Source organism: Sturnira hondurensis, unplaced genomic scaffold (genome assembly GCF_014824575.4).
Source record: "Sturnira hondurensis isolate 20B ecotype Veracruz unplaced genomic scaffold, ASM1482457v3 Scaffold0001304, whole genome shotgun sequence".
In the NCBI taxonomy this organism is placed as follows: Eukaryota; Metazoa; Chordata; class Mammalia; order Chiroptera; family Phyllostomidae; genus Sturnira; species Sturnira hondurensis.
In genome coordinates, this window is record NW_028073935.1 from 33,655 (window position 1) to 50,503 (window position 16,849).

General features: G+C 37.9%; 1 protein-coding gene across 5 annotated transcripts in view; it reads left to right on the plus strand.

Moving 5' to 3' along the window:
* The first annotated feature begins 627 nt into the window (after window positions 1-627).
* Window positions 628-16,849, plus strand: part of MYLK4 (myosin light chain kinase family member 4) — a 104,424-nt gene continuing 88,202 nt past the window's right edge. For 4 of the 5 annotated variants that reach the window (XM_037069839.1, XM_037069847.1, XM_037069864.1 and 1 more), the window contains exons 1-2: window positions 628-789; window positions 2,110-2,380. In XM_037069839.1, the coding sequence (XP_036925734.1) occupies window positions 773-789; window positions 2,110-2,380 (288 nt within the window). In that variant the 5' untranslated portion in view covers window positions 628-772. Of the gene's footprint in view, window positions 790-2,109; window positions 2,381-13,604; window positions 13,913-16,849 lie in introns of those variants that run through there. The other variant, XM_037069855.1, reaches the window with a different exon arrangement.

Sequence of the window (16,849 nt, forward strand, 5' to 3'; positions counted from 1 at the left end):
TTTGTTCAGATTGTCTTTTCTTGGCTTGTGATGGAAAAATAGGGGGAAAGGTGCAGTGTTGCCTATACGGAGAGTTTCTGAAAATTTGTTCCTGTTCTTCGTAACTCCCTAGATGCCTGTGTCTTCAATCTTTCCCTAGAGCTATAAACAATTGGAAATACTGCACATGATTTTAAGGATTAAAAAAATTAAAACTTGCTAAGTGCTTTCAGAGGATCTCTCATATTCATGTTAAAGTGTGAGATAGGTAAGCAAAGGTGGTTGTGGGGTTCCCTCACCCAGGATCCTCCTGTCTGGGAATGAACAGTTACATGATCGTAAGTGTGAAAGGGGCTGCATATCTGGACATATGATCTCCAAAGACAAATGCAGTTTTATAGTTCTGACAGTGTTGCCACACTGATGGGAGGAAAAGGTGAAGGTGATATTTCATCCACTGCTCCCAGTCTGTCCTTTCCTTACCTGACCTCTGAAATGGAGCCACTGGCCTTGAAAAGCCTGGTGTCTAAAATTAATATTCTTCCCCATCTGACTAAGAAGGCAACAGCTGAGCAACATGAGATCAAGGACCATATTAGCTTAAACAGGGGCTTAACGTGGCATTTGAGAGAGTGGATATTCCTTTTCATAATGGAGACTTGTCTTTTCAGAAGAGTTATACTGACTGACAGTGAAGACTTATACCATACAATTGCGTAATTTTGAACTCTGAAAAACTTCCCTTTATCTGTCGGAACTTATACTCTACACTTCGAGTGGTGAAAATTATAGGATGTCCTCCTATATATGGTAATTACTCTATTTTTTTAAATTGTTATAACCTCTCAAATGTCTTCTCTTCTTCTCCACGTTGCCTTAAATAACAAGTTGTACCAGACTCCAGGTAGGGTTTAACATTTAATTTTTCCCAGAATTATTGTATGTTGGACCTAAACTTTTGTTTTAAGGTTACTTTTTTTGTGCGTTTCTGATTCAACTTGAGTACCATTTGCAATTAGATGTTATAGTTTAGTTGTAATTTGCCTTCGGAATAGTCGTGCATTTCTGTCCTCATTTTAATAACGATTTTTTTCCAGGGCAATTTGAAAGAATTCTAATAGTGGTCTATAATGTGTCTTATAGGGTTCTGGTTGATGCTCTTTACATTGTAGTGTGCTTGGGTGTAAGATCTTCATGTGGCTAAACTGCATTTTGTAGAGCACTGAATCTAAAATAATTTGAACCTCAAGGTATTATTTTACTATGTGAGTTGAGAAAATGAAAGATGAAGTTTTGTGGAGATAATCACAGATTATTCCGAATTGACAAAAGCTGGAAGAAATTCTCAGAAAATCTCCAGCAGGGGGCCTCAGAAGTTGGTCGTGGGAAGCTCCCAGGAATTCAAATCACAGCCCCCTCATAATCAAGGGATGTGTCAGTACATGCATGCATACATGAATGTAGATCTCCAGTATCAAAGCAGTATTATGTGTATTACCTAATTTGTAAGGGAAGGATTTCAAGGCAAGCACAAGGATTTTGACTCCATGGTACTGAGCTGTTAATGAAGGCGAAAAGAAAGGTATCTGGGTATCTTATCTATGTGAGAGGACTGTAAGGAAACACATTTCTTTTTAAAAAAAATAAACACCAAACGTTTTAAAGTGTAGGCAGAGAAGGGCTCTGGAAATGACTCATTTGTTGGAGACCTTTCCCCAGAGGAGGGCAAAATTCCCAGGGGAAGCATGCGAGACCCTCTACAAAGCAAGCCCTTCCTGCTGGGGATGAGAGAAGCAAAATCTTCAATCCTAATTAAATACAAAGAAACTCTACATTCTGTATTTAAACTGGCCACTTGATACAGATATTATTTTACACAATGAGGAAATATTGTTACCCAGTGAAGCTTACGGTTGCTTCTTACTATTTGCTTTTGTAGGGACATGTAGGGAAAAAACGTTTTTCTTTTAAAGTTTTGTCATTTGAAACTCAATATTAATATTAACATTTCTCTTCCTGTATTTGGATCCTGTCTCTATTTTAAACAGAAGAGATTTCAAAATTTTCACTGGTCATTTTCCCAAAAGTCAAATATGTGAGTGATGAGAACTTTGTTTCCTTTCCTTACAGTCCAGAGGAAGGTGCAATCAAGAGTCACAACTGCCTCTTGATTTACCAATCAGAAACAGAGGGAGATGAAAACCACACTCCGGACAGTAACTTAATCGAACTCTCCACCAAGATATTAAAAGTGAAGAGGCTGGAAGAAATCACCACATGCTACGACAGTAATCACCTGGAGAAAATGGCCTTCTTCCAGTGCGTGGACAAGGATGAGAAGATGAAATGTTTGCTGGAAGAAAGTTCTAGTGAACAGGATTCGGGATCTGAAAATAATGAGGTAATTGTGTGCTAATTGAGTCTCCTGAAAAGTATTAATTCTGCCTTATCTTTCCTTACATACATCAGTAAAGATAGTCATTTATCAGACCCTTTTCAAATTCTACTTCGTCATTGAGTGTAGAATTAGGGGACATTTATAAATAGGCAAGCTTTAATTTTGTTTCACTGAGGATTATGCAATTATAAAATTATACAATTATAAAATTATAATTATAAATTATACAATTGATTTTGGTAAGTGCTTAGAAGCCCTTTGAATAGGCATCTCTACCTGCAGGTTACATTGTAGTTAGTGGCTTCAAAGTTATGAAAACAAATTTATGGAAACACATTTCTTAAGAAGGATTATTTAAAAGGATGGATTTGGGCATGAAATTCTGAGGATCACTACTAGGGGTATAAATTGTCCTGAAGAAGTTTTGAATCTCCTTAAGACCTTAATCTCCTCACAGGGTAGATGGTAGAGTTGTTGACAGTGGTGGTCAGAGACAGCAATAAATAAGCAAGCCTTGCCTGATGGCACTCCCAGGTCCGCATTTGTGCAGCACAAGAGTGCTGATTGTGGCTGCTTGATCTTTGGCAAAGGGCTTCAACCAAGGGGTTGCCTCATCTGGATAATGGGATGAGAGTTGTTGTAAAAATTAAGTGTGATAATGTATAAAAAGCACTTAGAATAGCATCTGCCACCATGGTAAGCATTTAATAAATGTTAGCCAGCAACAATCCCCTCCCCTACCTTTGCTTCGTCAGTTCACTCTCACAGATCCATGCACAGGAAGTTCCTGGCCTTGCATGGGCCTCACAGCACTTTGCCTATGACTTTATTCTAGCACAAGCAATTGTTTTGAATGTATTTGTAACTTTTCTCTAGTATCACTCCTCAAGGTCAGGACCTCACATCTCTTGCCCTTGCATTTTCATTTGCTTTCCCAGTAACTGGCACATAATAGGCAATAAAAAAATGTTTGTGGAAGGAACAGATCTATTTAAGTGAAACCTCCCTTCTGATTGAGGTCTAGGAGTCAATGTTTTATCAACCAGAGCAACTAATTCTCATTAAGCTGATTTGGGAAAGATCTTTTTTTTGTTCAGCTACTATTCAGATACAAAGGGCATTTCTAACAGATAATAGAATGAAAGAGCTGTTAGAAATACAAGGCAGAGGATACACTGGAGAGAAGTGAGTGAGGTCAAAACTTAGGCTTTTTTAGTACTCCCCTTTCCCTATGAGTTAATATCTTGTTCCAGATGTATACACCAAGAAGAAATTTCCACAGGCAAAGTTTCAGTCAGCCACGAAGGACTTCCTCATTACAGCTGTTACAGTACAAAACACATAGAAGGATTTCTTTCTCTGGTCATTAATTTCTGCTGGACAGAGAAGACAAAATATTCTTCTTGACTTTGAAATGACAAACTATCTTAATAGTTTATATGAATTTGATCCTTTTTCCAGTACTGTTTTCCTCCAAATTCTGGTATAATTTTTTTTAAGGAGACAACCTCTTTAAAGAGTGAGATGGTGCTAAGCTGAAATACAAACATTTCATGGAAGCATTGTTTTTGTGATGAACTGTTCTCAAATATTAGAAATCAAGTTATTTGGTCATCAAATATTTTAGGATATTTTTGAAGGAAAGACTGAGAATGTTGTTCCTCACAAACCCTAAAAATATCCTTCACAATTAATTGGATGTTCTCCGTGTAACCTGGGCCTCCTGGCTTTGGTTCTTCATTCAGTGTGGGTGGAAGGTGGGAGGGAATTGCTAGTATCTCCATACATCGCATTCAGCTGTTCTTTGTATATGGCGAATGGCCCAGAGACGTCAGCAATAAATTTCCCTGTCTCTTTCTTGCCTTGTAGAGGATATATGGGCACAAGAATGTGAGGCAGAGACCTCTCTTCCTTCCCATCGCTGGCAAGGCCCCGTGCCGGAGGCTCTTGTTTGCCTAGTCAGTGGGTGCCAGAGTAGCCAGCAGGCGTTGGTAGTGGGTGGGTGGAGTAGGGCACTCCAGCAGCTCAGATGTCGTTGGGTATGTAGACAGAGCTAGACTGTGTCCCCATCTTCTTTTGGGGACACAGTAAATTATACTCTTTTCTCTCCAGGGGTTATTTAAAAAAAACACTTGCCATGAATTTCTCCACGTATTCACCTTTTTCATCTCATCTCTCTTTGAGAAGATTAGCACTGATAATTATAGTAAAAACTTTCTCTTTGGCGCACAGGAAAGAACTTACTCTGCCTTTTAGACACTATGTGAGGTGGAAGCGATGTTTTGAAGGCTTGAAGTGCAGTTCTTTCTAGAAAAATCTTTAATCTCCAGTTCCAACAGGGCAAGTTATCTGTAAATTTAACAACTTGTATTTGTTAACATGGTTTGTAAGGCTCAGATTCTTTTTCTTTTCCTTCTCTTAGCCAGGTTTTTCTATTTATTTGTTTTTCCTTCACTGGATTTATCAAATACCCCATATTCTACTTTTCTAGCACATTTGTTCATTTTATTTTTTTACTTTCCTTTTTATCCTGTTTTGTAATAAAATTTTCTTTCTATTATATCTAAAAAGGTGTTCAAAATTACCTAAACAGTGTAGAATTATAAAAGTTTTTAGCAGATATGCCATTATAAACTAGATCTAAACATACATGATATGCTGTTGAATTACAGTCAAACCTAAAATAATCTTCCACATGAGTGATGAGTTTAATAGCTACGGTGTGTATACCATGAATTCATGAATGAAAAATGATTCAAAAATGTAATTAGTATTACTTTTACACAATCAACTCCAGGATTTCTTCTTTTGTTACTTCTTTATTTCTTATGTGAATACCCCCCCTTTCTGCATTTCCTTCAGATCTAATTTGTTGTTTAACACAAACACATACACACACATTATTTGCTTAGTGAAAGATAAAAGAGCCAGATGATTTGGGGGGATGGCCAGACTTCCATTCTCCCATTGGGTTCTGTCTGCTTCTCTCTGCCTTCCCTCATTTGCTGCTATACATCCCCCTACATTTTATGCCCAAGATTATCTATGCTTACCTCCTTGTTCTGCGGTTTTCCCCACCTTCCCACCTTCCACCTTCTAGTTACTTTAACTCCATCCAAAAGGTATGGTCCTAATCAGGAGAGTGAGGCAAAGCTGTGGGAGTAGAAACTAAGGATGACCCTAACAGAGGCAGGACTTCATAGCCTCTGGAATGTTTGAATACCTTGTATGAAAGCTCCAAAGATCAAAAAAAAAAAAAAAAAAAAAGAAAGCACTTAATAACAGGATGTGAATAGTATAGAGTGGGTTAGAGAAAAACTGGAATCTGCCTATTTTGATGGCAGTTGGTGTTTTTAGTAGCAGGTGACCTTTCCTGACTAACTGCTATGAAATTTTACCATCAGTGGCATTCACAAAGACTATAGCTTAGTGTTGAGTAAAGAGTCCCTGAGGAGAGAAGATAGTGGTGAAGTAGGTGGGACTTGAGCCCACTTGCTTGTGCACTGAACTAGGGCACTTAGCTGATCTTCTGAAAAACGAAGTGAACAGCCAACAGAATCTTAGTTGATATGAAGTTTATAAGCCAAAGTGTGCAGAGGATGCTTCAAAATGGGTGGTAAGAAGATCTGTTAGGCCAACAGGGAAGGTCCCAGAGCTGGGTACTAGAGACCAGGGCTGCAGGGACATAGGAAGAGAGCTGGGTCAGTGATAGTAGCCTAGCGGCTCCTACCCCTCCCAGGGTGAGGAAGTCCCAGACCTGCACCAGGGGACAGCTGGAAGCATAAAGTCACTGGGAGAGGCGGGGGCCAAGTGTATAAAAGGCAACAAGCATACACATAGCCAGTGACATAACTAGGCTGGGGTGGTAGTCGCTGGCTAAGATAGTACCAAAAAAAATTGGGGGATTCTGATGGCACCTGGAGGTGGGAGAAGAGGTGGGCTATGACTTGCTGTGACCTACATAGACTCTGAACTTGCCAGAGAGTTGGAGTATATGAAAAGCTGGGAGGTGGCTTAGAGTGGCAGTGGCACTTACAAGGACTTTTTTCAAGAGGGGAACTGAAATGCACTGTGTAGAGCCCCGTGTGCAGTGGCAGGCCAATAAAGAGGGAGGGGTGTGGGAGTGACTTGCTCTCATTCAGGACACCTCATGAATTGATTAAAGGGGTGCAAAGGGAGGTCACTTACTGGGGCCAGCCTGGAGCAACTGCACAGAGTGGAGAATGTGCATGCAGTACAGTGCTCTGGGAATGTTGACTAGAAACTGGGCATCTGTGATTATCGTAGCACACACTGAGCCCCCATCCTTGCAGAACCCAGTCGCCTGCAGGAACCAAGAAGATCTGCAAAACCAGCTGGGCAGGCTTAACAATCAGGAGAAGCCTTTTTTTTTTTTTTTAAGAGCGAGACAGTAAGACCTAGAGCTGAGAGAAAACCACAGACAGATCCAGAAAGAAGTCAAAAGGCAAAAACCAACAGTTGAGACAAATTTCACTTTGTTCTTCATCAGAACTTGCATGTTCTTTTTATTTCTTTCTTCTTTCCATTTGTTTAGTTTCTTGTTTGTCTTGTTTTTTTATTCTACATTTCATATGGCGTTTTAATTTTTCTTCTTTCACTTCACTCATATTCCAAATAACTCACTACTCTTGGTCTACTTTTTATTTGTTTTATTCACATTATATATTTTTTATCATACTATTGTTATTCCAAATCCCACACAGTACCCTTACCTGACCTTAATCCATTTTGACATCTTCCTGAGCTTTATTACTGTTGGTGTAAACTTTATTTTCTCTCACACTATGCCAAGTTTCTATCCCTTACTTTTACTATTTCTCCTCCATCTAACCTCTCATAAGCTCTCTTCTTTCTTAAGTCAGCTCACATTCTTTTTTCTCTTTTACAAGAATCTTATTTCTTTTCCACCTTTTATAAACAGTGGCTAATTGGGTGAAATGCCATGGTTATCACTGCACTTCTCCAAAGGAACTCCTAATTGTTCACTATTTGTTTGTACTTTAAATCCCATAGAATGCTCTCCCTTTGTCTCACTCTACTTCACCTTCCCCCTGTCTCTGTGCATTTGAGTGAGGGATTTTATTTGATTGTTTTCTCTCTCTCTCTGTCTCATTTTTTAACAGTTTCTCAACCTGGGCTTTAGTCTTTACTCTTATTAGTTTGCTTTCTCCATCCCCTCAAAATCATTTTTCTTTACTGTAGATATCTCATATTCACTTTTTTCTTTTCTACAATATCCTTATTCCCATTCCACCTTTATAAAGCTTCAGTCATATGCCACTCCTATCAACCCTGCTGTGGTTTTTCTGAAATTTTGCTTCCATTGGCTCAATATCTGTTCAATTTTACTTCAAACCTCATAGTATACTCTTCCCTTTTCCTACCCCATTGTTCCTATTGCCCTTTTGTGTTTTACTTATCTGTTAAATTTTGTACTCTCCCTTTTGACCTCAGTTCTATCCCAACTCATTAATTCTCCTCCCTCTTACCATGCAATAACTTTCCCCCCTCTTTTAGTCTTTTCATATTCTCCTTGTCATATCTTATGATATCCACAATCTCTTGTCTCATCTTAGTTCAATTGTGGTTGAGGTTGCTAATGTGGTGGAGCTTTTTTTTGCTGGCACAGGTTTGGTTGTCTGGTGATACTGCTTTGTAAACCAATACCTGTGCAATAGCATATAAGACAAGGTGGGAGTTGTGACTGCCAGTAAGCTGGCTCAAGGGGAGAACCCACCAACAAGAAGTCTACCAACAGGTAAAGCCCAAGTACAACAAGAGAGCCCACACAAACAGGAGAAAGGTCAATCCTAGAGAATCTGGACAAGGAGATCAAGAAGACCACACCACTGAGTCCCACAGAACCCCTACCACAGAAGTTCACCCTACAAAGACAGCTGGCAAAGCAGAGCATCTGGAAATGCAGAAACAAATAAACAAAAATGAGTCACCTAAAGTGGGGAGAAAAGAAAGAACCCCTAATCAAAAGGAATGGAAGAATCCCCAGTAAAAGAGCTAAATGCAATGAAGGCAAGCAAACTATCAGAAATAAAATTCAAAAGAATGGTTACAAGGGTGCTCAAAGAACTCACAGACAAACTACAAGGAGCTGAGTGAGAAGAACAACAGCATGAAAAGGGAAATAGAAAGTATAAACAAGAACCAGGAAGAAATGAGTAATACAATATCTAAAACAAAAAAATACACTGGAAGGAATCACAAGCAGGCTGGATGAAGCAGAGGACCAAATGATTGAGTTGGAAGGCAAGTTGGAAAGAAATACCCAGGTATAGCAACAGCATGACAAAAAGACTTAAAAAGTATGAGGATAGCCTAAAGGAACTTCAAGACAACATGGAATGCAACAACATTCAAACCATAGGAATACCAGAAGGAGAAGAAAAGGAACAAGGGGTAGAAAACCTGTTGATAAAATAATGACAGAAAACTTCCCTAACTTGAAAAGAGAAAATGTCATACAAGTCCAAGAAGCTCAGAGAGCCCGAATCAAGATGAACCCTAAGAGGCCCACTGCAAATACATTATAAGTAAAGTGGCAAAACTCAAAGAAAAAGAAGCTTAAAAGCATCAAGGGAGAAACAGATGGTAAAAAAACAGGGGAGCTCCAATAAGGCTAGCAATGGATTTCTCAACAGAAATACTATAAACAAGAAGGGGATGGTAAGAAATATTCCAAGTAGTGAAAAGCAAAGGCCTGCAACCAAGACTACTCTATCCAGTGAGGCTCTCAATTAAATGGAGAATGAAATAAGGAGTTTCCCAGATGAAAGAAGGGTAGAAGAATACACTTTCAGCAAACCAGCATTGCAAGATATGCTAAAGGAATTGCTTTAAGAGATGAAGAAAAGGAGTGAGAGAAAGATGAACACTGGTACAAAGGGGAAAAATGAATAAGTACCTATCAAAAATAATCTTAAATGTAAATAGATTAAATGGGCCAATCAAAAGACATAGGGTAGCTGAATGAATAAGAAAACATGAGCTGCACATATGTTGCTTACAAGAGACCCATCTCAGAACAAAAGACCTATACAGACTGAAAGTGAAGGGCTGGAAAAAATATTTTAAGCAAATGAGCAGGAAAAAAAGGCAGGGTAGCAGTACTTATATCAGAGAAGATAGACTTTAAAACAAAGGTAATGAAAAGAGACACAGAAGAACACTTCCTAATACTCTAGGGAAGAATCTATCAAGAAGACATAAACATTGTGAACATGTGCACACAACATAGGAGCACTGAAATATATAAGGAAAATCTTAGAGGACTTCAAGAAAGATATAGATAGCAACACACTTATACTATGGGATTTTAACATCCCACTGTCAACAATGGATAGATCTTCCAAACAGAATATCAAAAATAATATCGTGGCATTGAACAATGCCTTAGATCAAATGGACTTAACTGATTATATATATATAAAGGATATATATATATATATATCCTTTCACCCCAAAGAGGCAAAATATGCATTTATTAAAATGCACATGGAACATTTTCAAAGGTAGTCCATATGATAGGACATAAAACAAGCCTCAACAAATTAAAAAATTTAAATCATATCAAGCATTTTCTTGGACCACAATGACTTGAACTAGAAACCAAACAAATTCATGGAAATTGAATAGCATGCTATTAAACAATGAATGGGTTCAGAATGATATCAAAGAAGGAATCTAAAAGTTTCTGGAAATGAATAAAAATGAACACAGACCAGTCCAAAACCTATGGGAAACAGTGGAGGCAGTCCTGAGAGGGAAGTTTGTAGCCATACAGGCCTACCTAAAATGACAGAAACATTTCCAATAAACAGTCTAATGCTACAGCTATAAGGACTGGAGGAACAACAATAAACAAAGCACAGAGTAGAAGGAAGGAAATAATCAGAATTATTAATAATCAGTAGACGGATCAGAACAGAATTAAATGATACAGAGATTAAAAGAACAATGAAAAGGATCACTAAATCCAGAATCTGGTTCTTTGAGAAGATAAACAAATTGCCAAGCCTTTCACCAGATTCATCAAGAAGAAAAGAGAGAGGACCCAAATAAATAAAATGAGAAATGAAAGAGAAGAAATTACAACCAATACCAGAGAAATACAAAGGATTGTAAGAAATTACTATGAAAAACTATATGCCAAGAAAGAAAAATCTGGGTGAAATGGACAAATTTCTAGAAAAATGTAATCTTCTAAAACTGAACAATCTTCCAAAGCAAGAAGCATCAGAAAGCCTGAACATGCCAATAACAGCTGGTGAAATCAAAGCAGTAATCAAAACACTACTGGCACTCAAAAGCCATGGACCAGACAATTTCACAGGGTAAGTTTACAAAACATTTAAGAAAGAGCTAACCCTTATCCTTCTTAAACTATTCCAAAAAGTGCAAGAAAACAGAGGACTCCCAAACTCTTTTTATGAGGCCAGCATCATCCTGAAGGCAAAACCAGATAAAGACACAAAAAAGAAAGAAAACTACAGGCCTGTATTGCTGATGAACATGTATGCTAAAATCTTCAACAAAATATTGGCAAACTGCATTCAGCAAGACATTAAAAAGATTGTACAGCATGATCAAGTGGGATTCATCCCAGGGAGGCAAGGATTGTATAATATTTACAAATCAATAAACATAAACAACATAAACAAAAGGAAAGACAAAAATCACATGATCATATCAACAGATGCAGAAAAAGCATTTGATGAGGTATAGCACCCATTTATCATAAAAACACTCAGCAAAGTGGGAGTAGAGGAAGCATTCCTCAATATAATAAAGGCCATATATGAGAAACTTATAGACAATATCATACTCAATAGGCAAAAACTAAAAGCTTTCTACTAAGATCAGGAATAAGACAAGGATATCCACTTTCTCTGCTTGTATTCAACATAGTATTGGAAATTTTAGCCACAGCAATCAGACAACAAAAAGAAACAAGAGGCATCCAAATTGTAAAGGAGGAAGTAAAACTGTCATTGTTTGCAGATGACATGACAGCGTACATAGGAAATTCTATAGACTCCACCAAAAAACTACTCTACCTATAACTGAATTTAGCAAAACAGTGGGGTATTTTTGTACACCAATGATATAGTGGAAATAGAAATCAGGAAAAAATCCCATTTGCCATAGCAACAAGAAAAGTAAAGTACCTAGGAATATACCCAACTAAGGTGGAAAAGACCTATACTCAGAAAACTACAAAACACTGAAAAAGAAATTAAGGAAGACACAAATAAATGGAAGTATGCACCATGCTCATGGACTGGAAGAATTAATATCATTAAAATGACGATACTATTCAAAGCAATTTATAGGTTTAACACAGTTCTTATTAAAATACCAATGACATATTTCAAAGACATAGAATAAACATTTCAAAAGTTTATATGGAACCATAAATGACCCTAAATAGCCTCAGCAATTTTGAGAAAGAAGAACAGAGAGGGATCACAATACCTGATATCAAACTATATTACAGTAAGTCCATTGTAATTAAAACGGTCTGGTACTGGTATAAGAACATGCACATAGATCAATGGAACAGAATAGAGAGCCCAGAGATAAACCAAAGTCTCTATTGTCAATTAACATTTGACAAAGGGGACAGGAGCATAAAATGGAGTAAAAATAGCCTCTTCAACAAATGGTATTGGAAAATCTGAACAGCCATATGCAGAAAATGAAACTTGACCACAAACTTAGACCATACACAAAAATAAATTCAAGATGGATAAAAGACTTAAATATGTTATGACACCATAAAGTCCTAGAGGAAAACATAGGCAGTAAAATTTCAGATATTTTATGTAGCAATATTTTCACTGATATATCCCCTATAGCAAGGGACATAAAGAAAAGAATAAACAAATGGGACTTCATCAAATCAAAAAGCTTCTGCATTGATAGAGAAAACATCAACAAAATATAAAGGGAACAAACTGTATGGAAAACTACATTTGCCAATGATACCGCAGATAAGGGTTCTATCTCCAAAATATATAAAGAACTCACATGACTCCACTCCAGGAAGAAAACAGCCCAATTAATAAATGGGAAAGGACTTGAACACTTCTCCAAAAAAGATATACAGAGGGCCCAGAGACATATGAAAGGATGCTCAGCATCACTAACCATCAGAGAGATGCAAATTAAAACCACAATGGGATACCACTTCACACAAGTGAAAACAGCCATCATAAGTAAATCAACAAACAACAAGTGCTGGTGAGGTTGTGGGGAAAAGGGACCCTTAGTACACTGTTGATGGGAATGTAGGTTGCTGCAGCCACTTTGGAAAACAGTATAGAATTTCCTCAGAAAACTAAAAATGGAATTGCCTTTTGACCCAGCAATACCACTGCTGTAATTAAACCCTAAGACTCCTAATACATCAATTCAAAAGAACCTATGCACCCCAATGTTCATAACAACCAAGTTAGCTGTTCGTAACAGCTAATTTACAATAGCCAAGTGCTGGAAGCAACCTAAGTGCCCATCAATAAATGAGTGGATCAAAAAACTATGGTACATTTGTACAATGGTTTAGAACACAGCAGAGAGAAAGAAGGAAATCCTACCCTCCTCCAAGACAGCATGGATGGAACTGGAGAGCATTATGCTAAGTGAAATAAGCCAGGTGATGAGGGACAAATAGCATATGATCCCACCTATAAGTGGAACCTAATTCGTAAAACAAACAAGAGAACAAAATAGAACCAGGGACATGGAAGTAATGAACATATGATAATAACCAGAGGGGATAGGGAAGACATATAACAAAAAGTGGGGGGGCAGGTCACCAAGGACCAGGTATGAAGGACCCACAGACAAAGACAACAATGGGGAGGATTGAATGTGGAAGATGGGGGTGGGTGGGCAAGGGGAGAGTGATATGGGGGAAAAGTGACAACTGTGATTGAATAACAATAAAAAAGACTATAGCTTAGATCTCAAAATAATGCAGAGGAGGGTGTAAGTTTTGTAACTTTTTAAAGTTACATTTCCCCATGCCTACTTCTTTATTAATCGTCCTTGAACTGGGGACAAGCGCTTTTGCATTGGTGTCAATTGTCACCACAGATCTCTCTCTGACCCTGCACCTGTTTCAGATCTGTTACACAGACCATCATATTTTTCCTTTTAAAGAGGCACATTATCTGTGGATCATGTAACTGGAAACATCTCTTGCAGGCTCCTGCAAGAACCTTCTGTGATCTGGCAATGCCTACTCCTGAGAACAGAGCACATAACAACTGATCGCATGGAAATGTGCTTGTGCTAGATCAGGGAAGGGAAGGATCATATAAGCCAACTGACTTCTTCTGTAGCTGCTCCCAGAGAATGGAGTCACCTCTTGGAAGGAAAGACATCTGGATTGTAGGTAGTGTGTGCTTCATCTCATCTTCTTTGCTCTGGTGTGTGTTCCGATCCATGATGACACGGAGAGGCAGCAGACAGGCTCCTGCTCTTGAGGACATACAGGTAGTAATATCACTTTTAACTAAGACTGATTCATTTTACTGTTCTATTTAAATGTTTCCAATCAGGGAGTGGTGCCTGACAAAGGGGCTGGAATGCATGCCCAAGACAGCCTACTCAGGAGAACAGCGTGTATAATAGAGGCTGGTGGCACATTCAAACATTTCTAACAACTGCACTGACTTTCAGGGAACCCTAAAACTGCCATTCCTGGTACATATTAAAGTTGGTGGTCAGTTTTTGCTTGTAAGGACTAAAAATAATGCTAACATCTCTTTAGTCTTCTACTTCTTATATGGCTTAATTATGAAAATAACACAAAAGCAGAACTTTCTTGCCCTCATTAAGAAGTCTGTGGCAAAAACAGTATCTGAAGAGCGATCACATGTACTGAGAAAGCTATCTAGCACAGCCTTCTATGCCTTTTCCTTTGAACCTTGCCTGACAACACCTTTTACTTGATACCATAGCTATTCCAGGAATGGAATTCAGCCAGGATAATAGTAGAATTCTGAAAGAAGAAAAATAACTCAGATTCTAGGGATTTTGGCACTTTCCAAAAGAAGGTATTTGGATCTGGAAAAATACTTCATTGTACACATTTAATTCTTTTTATCAATTAACATAGAATAAGTTATTTTTAAAACAATATAGGACAGTTTAGAAGATGCCACAGGAGACAGTCTGAATCACTGTTTCTGTAGGATGTAAATTTGCAGTAGAGTTCCTCAGCTTGTTTTCATTACCTATTCACTCACAGAGGCTTTGGTTTTTTTCCTCTAGGTGAGCCCTTCCTATGACATCTTAATACAATAGATAGACTATATATTTGTTTAGGTGTTAAAGGTATATCTGTACTTTATACATAAAAAGTAAGTTTTTCTTACTTCTCCTAAAGAATCAATTTTTACCCTCTTGGGGGTGATATCACCATCATTGAGAATGCATGATTTACAGTTAAAAAAATTCTCCAGGTCAGTTGGGCAATATATTCTGATGCCACCAATACAGAGTGGGGCAAAAGTGGGCTTACAGGTATAAGTACATGAAACAGAGTTTATTCTTGTATTATTATTTATTAATTATTGTATTTTTTCCATATGAACAACTGTAAACCTACTTTGCCCTACTCTGCATATAAATACTTTATTTATGCCTTTTTCAACAAGAAACCATCAATTCAGTGTCTTTGTGGCGTTTAGAGGACTGAGAGCCCTAGGAGTGGGGCTTTCCTAATGTCTGTGAGCATCTCCACAGGACCCTGACACAGTAAGTACTGCTGACCATTAAGTTCACTTTCAGAGAAACTGCCAGATCTTGAAATGGTTTATCACTTGATTTATATTACTTGAGAACAGAGTAAAAAAGTTGGGAGAAAGATGGACAGAAATGAGGTTTTTTGAAAAAAAAAAAGGATGTTATGAAACACTATTAAGTGTTTTTAGATCTGACCTAACATCATGGCTAGCTTTGCATTTTCAGACTTGGTCATTGTTGCCCAAGCATTCATTCATAAGTTTTGGCTGTTTAAAATATCTCCTATGGGAAATACTAGAAGAGTTTTCATCTTCCAAATGGAAAAGTGCCGCAGTCCAGCCGCAGCTCATCTAAGGGTCCTCAGGTGAGAGTAGGCATCAGCGCTGGGTAACAGGCAACTACACAGCTCAAAGGCAGGTGAAGCACTGTTCCGTTTATTGCAAGTACAAGCTGATTTTTTATATTTTCATTTTTGGCATAGGTTAACATTTACAGGTGTACAGCATGATCAGTTAAGCAGAAAAAATCAATACAAAGGTAACCAGGAAAAGTAGGAAAGTTCCCATAGTTTCAGTTATGTTAAACAAAAGTTATTTTGACCAGGAAAACCATTAATCAGACAATTTGAAATAGTTCTATGTATACAGTTTAAATATCTTATTGTTTATTAAAGTTCTCAGAAATTGTCATGGGCAACAGTTACGCTTAGACCGAGCAGAGGTTAGGAAATACATTATAAGCCTTTGTAATATCTAACTTAGCTATCTATCTTGCTGTCTAAAATGTTTTTTGTATACTGAGGACTCTGACTCCTTGGTAGTTGTTTCTAAGTGCTTAGTTTGTAATAGCTAACCACCTTCCTCTGTTTTTATGCCTGTCTAATTCTAATTGATATATATTCCTATTCAAGGTAAAGGAGGGGCTGCTACTCTAACAACTCTTTAACAATCAGGGGCTATTTTCTAAAGGGGTTTTTGTTATTCTATGGGGCAGTTCTGTGGGAATACATATTTTTCCCTGAACTGTTCTTTCTTGGGTGGCTTTCACAGGAATAAATAAGTAAAGTACGATGCCTTAATTCAGCCAGGGTGATATTGCTTAGGACTTGAGCCAACTGTTGTTTTTTCTCTGAGAGTGGTCATTAATTCTAGGAGATTCCAAATTATCAGAAGTGTAAAGGTTAGAATACTAAGAAACAGTAAGAATAAAAGCAACACCATATATCCACTAATGCCATGTCCGTCCTGCTGGAAAACGCTTCTGTGAAGCCGTCATCTCCAAGTCGTGACTGTGTCAACCGACATGGTTAGCATTGGACGTGGCAGAAAAGAATGTTATTCATTCAAGATTTGAAAATGTAGCCCTCACAGTATTTCCCAGTGAAAAGATCAGCAAGATATATGGCCTAATGAAGAGTGTTGATGTACATTTAAAAAAGTTTTTGCAACTTCAACTGTAAAATACAATAAAAAAACTACTTTATTTTTTCTTTTTCTTTTCTTTTATTGTTTTTCAACTACAGTTGTCTTCACTTTCACCCCACCATGCTCTTCTGCCCCACTCATCCCTGCCTCCCACCCTTGAACCTATGCCCTTTGGCTTTGTCCATGTGTCCTTTATTCATGTTCATTGATGGCTCTTCCCCTATTATCCCCCATTATTCCCTCCCCACCTCCTCTCTAG